This window comes from Carlito syrichta, unplaced genomic scaffold (assembly GCF_000164805.1).
Source record: "Carlito syrichta isolate Samal-C Ts95f unplaced genomic scaffold, Tarsius_syrichta-2.0.1 Scaffold316420, whole genome shotgun sequence".
NCBI lineage: Eukaryota > Metazoa > Chordata > Mammalia > Primates > Tarsiidae > Carlito > Carlito syrichta.
In genome coordinates this window covers 1,869,714-1,878,456 of record NW_007260516.1, presented here as the reverse complement: position 1 = coordinate 1,878,456, position 8,743 = coordinate 1,869,714, and the positions used below count along the sequence as shown (strand labels likewise).

General features: G+C 43.9%; 1 protein-coding gene across 1 annotated transcript in view; it reads right to left on the bottom strand.

The window, feature by feature from the left end:
* Window positions 1-8,743, bottom strand: part of PCSK5 (proprotein convertase subtilisin/kexin type 5) — a 467,206-nt gene that overhangs the window by 116,127 nt on the left and 342,336 nt on the right. The window contains exons 25-26 of the mRNA XM_021707170.1: window positions 3,025-3,231; window positions 710-778 (exon numbers count right to left, since the gene is read on the bottom strand). Coding sequence (XP_021562845.1) covers window positions 710-778; window positions 3,025-3,231 — 276 coding nt within the window. The remainder of the gene's footprint in view (window positions 1-709; window positions 779-3,024; window positions 3,232-8,743) is intronic.

The window sequence follows — 8,743 nt, the reverse complement described above, 5'->3', positions numbered from 1 at the left end:
CTGGAGTGCAGTGGCCGCTCCCGGCCACCGCAGCCTCGGCCTGCTGGGCTCCGGCGATCCTTCCACCTCAGCCTTCCGAGTAGCCGGAATTACAGGCATGCGCCACCACGCCCAGCTGATTTTTTTGATTTATTGTAGAGATGAGGTCTCGCTACCCAGGCGGGTCTCGAACCCGCGGGCTCAGGCAATTCACTCACCTCAGCCTCCCAAAGGCGCGGGATTACAGGCTGAGCCAGAGTAATTTTTTAAATAAAGAAAACCCCCATCTCTCCATCCAAAACCTTTTGTGTTTCACACACCATGTGAGTTAGAGTAATGAGGCATTTCTTTGCTTGAGTTCATTCATTGTTCGTCTTCAAAATTTGTCACCTTGAGAAGATAAGGGGTGGCTGAGTCCTAGATACCTTGAAACATGGTTGCTGATAGGTAGTCCCTGCCAACTAGCTAACACCAGAGGAAACGGTGCCACCATCTTCTTTCCTGAGCTAGAGTTTTGTAAAGACAAAAACCCTGTTCATTGCCTCAAAAGCAAGCATCTCCTCACCTTGACCCTGTTTGTTTTGGAGTGAGCCTACCCAGCAGATGCTGATGGCAACAATGATGATGACAGCAAGGATAAGAGTTTCTGCTGGAGCAATAGCAGGATGAGGATGTGTGGAAAAGGACACAGCTATTTCAACTCTTTAAGTGGCAAAAGAAGAGGACATACCCAAGCCGCAACCCAGACATCCTTCCTCACAAGGGATGCATTCTTCGTAGTCTGGATCTTGGACTTCACCTACAAAGCAAGAGGAGTGAAAAACATAAATCATTTCCACTGAGCAGAGGCACATGAATTACCATAAACATATGCTGGCGTATAGCTTATTTTAAAGTAAATCATAGAGCAATTATGAAACCCAAAACCATCCTTGAGAATATATGCAGTATCCACTTTTAAAAATTACCTTCTATTAATTTAATAGATTGAGGCTGGGCATGGTGGCTTGTGACCGTAATCCCAGCACTTTGGGAAGCCAAGAACTTAAGACAACATAGTGAGACTCTGTCTCTACCAAAAAAAAAATAATAATAAAAAATAGCTGAGCTTGGAGGCACATGGGAAATGAAGGCAAGGGGATCACATGAGTTCCAGAGTTTGAGGCTGCAGTGAACTATGATAGCATCACTGCACTCTAACCTGTCTCTACAAAAATAAAAAAATAAACAGACCGCATCAGCTTAATTGGACTCCAATAGTACTAAGTTAGACTATATGCCATGAAACTAGTTTTGAAGTCAAGCTGGTAGGTTTTATCTATTAAAGTAATCAGTTTTGCTTCTGGGAACATGGAATTGGATATGTAAATGATAAGGTTCTTTCTCTCTTTTTAATCTGTCCTACTAAATGCTTACTTAAAAAGTTTCCAATCTTTTACTACATTCATAAACATTAAATAGAAAAAGAGATGAGTTAGTTATTCTAAAAATGCCTTGGAGTGCTCTTCAGCACCAAACCAGGCATAGTATTTTTTTTTTTTTTTTGAGTTGGAGTCTCACTCTGTTGTCCAGATTAGAATGCAGTGGCACGCTCACGGCCACCCCAGCGTTGACCTGCTGCGCTCCTGCGATCCTTCAGCTGGATCTTCCAAGTAGCCAGAACTACAGGCGCACGCTACCGTGCCTGGCTAATTTTTTATTGTATTGTAGAGACGAGGGCTCGCCAAGCTGCCCGGGTTGGTCTCGAACCTGCGGGCTCAGGCAATCCACTAGCCATAGCCTCCCAAAGTGCTGGGATTACAGGCTGAGCCACCGAATTCAGCCTGGGCATAATTTTTATACAGAACAGAGGAATAGTCTGTAGCTCTCTTACATAGAAGAGAGCCAAAACCATAAATGTTGTTTTTTCATTTTTCTCTCCCCATATAAGGTAAGAAATTGGGCAATAGCAACAACATATTTAGGTCACAGACCATTTTAACACTGTCAAGTAGCTTTAGGTAGGCTCTTCTCATTGGCTTCTCACAGCGACTCTGTCATGACGCTGTGCTCTCCTTTTCACAAATGAAAACACTAAGGCATGGGGAAATTAGATGGGTTTTACCAGGAGTCTTGTATCTAGTACTTGGGAGGAGAAAACCGTTGGTCAGGACTTTTGGATTCAAATCTTCTTTTCTCTCCACTATATCCTGACCACAAACCCAACTCAAGATGATTTTCTATTCTTTTTTTTTTTTGAGTTGGAGTTTCACTCTGTCGCCCAGGCTGGAGGACAGTTGCACGCTCCTGGCCACCGCAGCCTCGACCTGCTGGACCCGGTGATCCTTCTGCCTCTGCCTTCCAAGTAGCTGGAACTACAGGCACGCGCCACCATGCCCAGTTAATTTTTTTTTGTTTTTTGAGTTGGAGTCTTACTCTGTCGCCCAGACTAGAGTGCAGTGGCCGCTCCCAGCCACTGCAGCCTTGACCCACTGGGCTCCGGTGATCCTTCCGCCTTTGCCTTCCGAGTAGCCAGAATTACAGGTATGTGCTACCATGCCCGGCTGATTTTTTGATTTATTGTAGAGATGAGGTCTCACCAAGTTGCCCAGGCGGGTCTCGAACCCGTGGGCTCAGGCAATCCACTCACCTCAGCCTCCCAAAGTGCGGGATTACAGGCTGAGCCACCGAGCCCAGCTAATTTTTTGATTTATTGTAGAGATGATATCTCGCCAAGTTGCCCAGGCTGGTCTCAAACCCACGGGCTCAGGCAATCCTCTCACCTCAGCCTCCCAAAGTGCAGGGATTATAGGCGTGGGCCACCGTGCCTGGCCTCAAGATGACTTTCTATATGATTAGGTGCACTCCTATGTCCTTGGATTGTGTCTGAGGAAACCCAGAAAAGGTGTATGGGGGAATAGAAGGGGTAGCTACTTCTGGCCCCCACTTGACGCACAGACTCACACAAAGGCATCTCAAGTGTCGACACTAAAGCCAGGAAGGAAATTCAGGTACAGACCCTCCTCCCACCTCTTAGTGCTGGGCCAGGGCCCAGAGCAGCCTTACCCCGTCCGCACTCCAACTTCTGGCAGGTGTGGTTGGTGGGTACTACGTAGTAGCCACTCAGGCATCTTGTGCAGACATGTAGACTGCGGCAGAGCTCACAGTTGTCAGGGCAGGGCAGGCAGGTGTGCCCCTGCGCAGGGTATTGCCCCAAAGGGCAGCTCTCTCGACACTCCCCCTGATACAGGAAGCGTTCTCTCCCGTACTTGTCTGACCAGTTAGAGAGACAACAGAAAGAGAGAAAGTATATAAAATTAGCCACGCAGCTAATATAATGGAAGGCATTTTATTAAAAAAAAGAAGATGCAACTGAGTGCTTTTGCTCCTAGGGGATCAGGAGTATAAGAATGGATTTAATGAAAAGTGCAGTATCTATATCCTTGTAGTTGAAAAGTTTTCCTTGCAGGGAATCATTTTCCAATATTCTATATATTTGCGTGAACAGCAACTAGTATCTGGGATGTCATTGCAAAACCACAAACCATGCTCTGCGAATAACTACAATTCAAAAATGGGTTTTAATTTTCCTGAGGGCTTCTTTTGGTATCTGTAAAACCTCTCAGACTTGGGGGCTTTAGCAATCTCATGAGAATAGACAGATGCTTAATGATAGACGCGTTGTATGAAAGTGCAATTTTTTTTTGAATTGGAGTCTCACTCTGTCGCCCAGAGTGGAGTGCAGTGGCCGCTCCCAGACACCGCAGCCTCGACCTGCCGGGCTCCGGTGATCCTTCCGCCTCAGCCTTCCGAGTAGCTGGAACTACAGGCGGGCGCTGCCACACCCGGCTAATTGTTTGATTTATTGTAGAGATGAGGTCTCGCCAAGTTGCTCAGGCGGGTCTCGAACCCGCGGGCTCAGGCAATCCACTCACCTCAGCCTCCCAAAGGCGCGAGATTACAGGCTGAGCCACCGAACCTGGCTTAAAAATGATTTTGAGTTTTATCAAAATCACATGCTTGTGCTGTCTAAGTCCTGAATCATGACCCAGCTACTATTTCTCGTAGTGACAGCCTTACGGAAGCACGAGACTAAGCACACTTTTTTGACTCTTTTTTCTTTTTTTTGAGTTGACGTCTCATTCTGTCGCCCAGGCTGGAGTGCAGCGTCATGCTCACGGCCACTGCAGCCTCAACCTGCTGGGCTCAGGTGACCCTTCCACCTCAGCCTTCCAAGTAGCTGGCACTACAGGTGCACGTCTCCATGCCCGGTTTATTTTTTGGTTTATTATAGAGACGAGGTTTCAAAGTTGCCCAGGCTGATCTGGAACCCATGGGCTCAGGCAATCCTCTCGCCTCAGCCTCCCAAAGTGCTGGGATTACAGGTGTGAGCCACCACGCCCGGCTCTTCTTTGACTTTTTAATATTCATTCCTGAGGGGTCCTGAATTCTGTCAACATCGTACTCTTGGAGGAAAAAATGGGCATAACCCCCAGTCTGGCAGACTATGGGGATTTGTTCCTGGAAAGAATGGAAAATTCAAACCAGTTATAAAACATCACAATTAGTGACAAAGGATTATAATTGGTTACAAATGTAAACACAATAAGATTATTAATATAGCTGCACTTAGAGGTTTTCTACTCCAACCCTCCTGGAGTTGGTGTGCTGTGTTCAGGGTGTCAATCTTCTCTGAATGAGATTTCCCATATGTTCCTGCCTCTGAAAAACAGCCGATCTGTGTTACCCAGAATAACTGGGGTCTAGTGTTCACTTATCATGTGATCTACCACATGAAGACCCAAAACCATTGACCTTCAGGATGCAAGGCTGCTGAATGTGTGGATAAATATAGCACCAACCTCATGTGGCAAGCGCAGAATTTGAAAGTCAGTACACTGTTGAATTGAACTATGCAAAATTGCTGATACTCGGCTATTTTATTTTTTACCTGTAAGCGTGGCACTTTCAAATGGTTAACCTGAATATTTCTTATTTAATCGAAGCCCTAGTTGAAATCCAATTGTAAAAGCACACCTTTTGATCATGGGCTCTCAAACTACCTCTGTTCTGGTCGTGATTCCCTACCAGAGGAATAAGAAAATAAAGAGGACATCCATAGAGGTGGTAGAACAAAGTATTCAGCTGCTTCTGAGTTAGACTATGCAGAACACAGTCCTTTAAGGGAAGGAGAGGTTTTGAAGGGTGTAATGTGCATTTGGGGATTCTATAGCTGTAGATCAATGTTGTAGAGCACAAAACTCTGGTCTGGTGGAATCTGGAATCTCAGAAGCCCACAAGACGGTCAACTTTCCAAGTTATGTTCTTCTCAGCCACGTCATAAAACCCTAGCAAACTCCATTTCCAGCATGACTCGGTCAGAAAAAAGAAATTTTGTTTATCAGAGGACTGCAATTTCTCAGATGTAGGTAGAAAGATTATTGAGGGAGCACAGCAGGGAAATCTACCTCTCCTTTATCCTTTACACCTCCATGCGACATCGTCTCAGGGTCTAGAGATTTGGGGAGCAGCCTGGCGTCTGTAAATTCTAATTATGTATCCATTGAATGAATGAGTGAATTCATATTTGACAGCATTCCATTTTTTCTCTATGTTCAACTGGATCAACAATCTTGAAATAAAAATGAATGATGATGGACTCAGACATCAGAGGAAGCATTCTTCAATCCCATTTTTTTGTTTAGATATGGCTTTATTATATGGACCTCTTTGAGTATTATAACTTGGTTTTAAAGTACGGAGATTTGAGGGGGTCTCTATTTTTAAAACACATGGACCCTGCAAAGAAAGTTCACATAGATGCTTTGACCATGGCTAGCATTCCCTGCATGTTTGGTCCAGGACTAGGCCAAAGTTTTGCCATATTTCTAACAACCTGAGTAATATGTCAGCTCAATTAGATATGGATGATAATTCGGATAAACCAGAGGTTTAAATGCCATGCACACATTTCTGGCTACTTGGGCAGGATCTCCAAATTTAAATTATAATAATATATAAGACAAGCTGATTCCAGTAGAAGGGCTGATGTTTTTGTTAAGCCCCAACACCTTTCATGAGATAATAAGGGACAAGAATTCCAATGCAAGGAATTCTGGAAGGGGTTGAGATTGGGCTTTCATTTATTCTGAAGAGAAGTTCACCATTACCAGAATATTTCCTGGCAGCTGATTCTGTCAGAAGAGATGGTGGCCCCACGTGAAGACACTGTATGTCTGGAGGACAAGGGAAGACTGGGGGTTGAAGATATGAAGGGTAAGGGACTGCTAGAAAGGACCAAAAGCCAAGGAACTCAAAATAAACTTGATGAAGTGACGCCAACATTTTGCTTATTGTAACTATTGTGTGATTGGCTGAATTTAGCTTTGGGTCCAGTTTGTTAGAGGATAAATCGGGAAGAGAATTTAGAGTGAATCCTCATCAACATAGCTGCCGGTCTGCATTTCCAAAAAGTATTATACTCAAACCTTAATGAAGACACAATTAAACAAAAGATGCAGTCTCCACACACTGGAAGAAGAGGATTATGTGGGGGGATGGTACTCTCCAGTCAGAGCGTTTTTAGTCTTGTATGGAAGCTTCCATCTGTGGACATGGAAATTCTTCAACTAAATCATCCAACTTCCCTTGCCTTGTCTTATGACAGTCTCTGCCACATTTGCTGCGCGAATACTTGTTGAACTAGGGACATCACGCTCTTAGTAGGTAGAGCTCGATCAGGGCTTGCTAAACCATATCCTCTCAAGGAAGTCCCTTCTGCTTACTAGAGCTATAGGTGATGCTTCTTCTCTGGCTGGTGGTAGAATTTCTAGCAGTCATTTGGTCTTTATCTTTTCTTTTGTAACACATGAGGACAAACCTCTTTGTTAGTGAAATGAGGTACCTATAGAAACTTAGAATAAACTTAGTTCACATTTTGCCTCAGCATAACCATTTGTGCTTTGACTGACACGCTTTGAATCTAGCACAGGTTAGACCTAGATAAATTTCCAATAGGCAGGTTTTAGGAAGCGTTCAGACATTCTACTGCAGGCCAAGCGGCAGCCTACCCCACCCCTTCAACAAATCTCCATCAGATGCAAGACCAGGACAGCTCAACCTTTCAATCCATGGTTTAGCTTAATAATCTCTAGTAAACTTTCGGCTCCTTGTCAAGGCAGAAGAGCAATGATCACCCCTCGGGTGGCCAAAGACGTAGAAATGATAATAAGACCATCTTTTGCTCAAAGAGTTTGTGGATTGCAAATGTCTAACAAGTCTCTTGCATCTGTCTCCTCCCATCTAGCCCACCACCTGAGGGTAGGAGATGATAATGTCCTGCGACCTCAAGATCGAAGACTCATGTGACTACAATCAACATCAAAGACCCCAAAGATCAGCAGCCCTGGACACTCCTTCAGGCCAAAATTCCCCTACCCAAAACCTTTAAATATACCCATTTCATGGCCCTTCAAGGCCACACTTACCTCTGAGTGTCAGCCCTCTTTCCAATCTGTGAGAAGTGAATAATAAACTTTACTTCTTTCTACTTTGTTACTTGGTTGCAATCTTGCGTTATTCTCATGGCCCCTGCACCAGCTCTGGCCCACCTTGCCTTAGCAGACTCTTTCAGTTAGATTGTAAATTCCTTGAAAGCAGGTATCATGCTACCATTTATTACATTTTCCATGGCATTTGATATATAGTAACATGTACATGGGACAGTTGCAATAAATGTGTAAGGTAATGGGTTAATCACAGCCTTTCAAATGGAAAATAAAGAAGAAATGTCAGAGCATTTCTTGTATAGATTGTTCCACGCAGCTGTAGGATGCTCAGAAGACTAGACATTTGTTTCGTATCTAAACTTCTCTTTAACTTTGTGCTATAGAGATGTGAAAGTAATTTTAGACACCATCTTGTCCTCTCTTTCCTGTTTTATAAATAAAAAGAAGCTTAAAGAGATTAAGTGACTGGTCTTCTAGTTAGTTAGTAACAAAGCCAGGATTAGACCCCGAATTGACTGCTGGCTACTGACCTTGACATTCTTTCTACTGAATCATTTATTCTTTCAGGGATTTATCGTGTACCTTCCATAGGTCAGATGCTAGTGCTCAAAATACAGCAGAAAACAAGACAGAAGCAACTCATTGCTCTTATGGAGCATGGGGTCTTCTGGACATACAAGACATCATGTGTGTCAAGGCTTGTGAGGGAGACATGCAGGGCTCCCAGGGTGCTCCTGTGAAGAGGGTGTAACCTAGACAAGGAAGTTAAGGCAGTGCTCACTGAGGAAATGACCTTGAGACCAAGATGGCATAGGAAGACGTCAGACAGAAAATGAGTGGAAACCTCTCAAGTGAAGTCTTTGGAGCGGAGAAACTCAAACACCCAGAGGAGTGAGCAGCCATGAACAATAACAATAATAGTTATAAATAACAATAATAGAAATAAAAACAAGAATAGCTAATATCCACTGAGTGTTTACTATATGTCTATCCCTATTCTAAATGCTTTATCTCGTTTAATTTGATTTTCATAATCACTCTGAAAGAAGCAGCCTTATCATCACCTTGTAGATGGGGAAGTAAATAGAAAGAAGCAATGTAGAGATAAAATATGACATAGATATCTTTTGTTTACACATGAAACACAAAGCAATAATTTTAATTCATATAAAGAATTGTGAGCCGGGCTCGGTGGCTCAGCCTGTAATCCCGCGCCTTGGGAGGTTGAGGTGAGTGGATTGCCTGAACTGGCGGGTTCGTGACCCGCCTGGGCAACA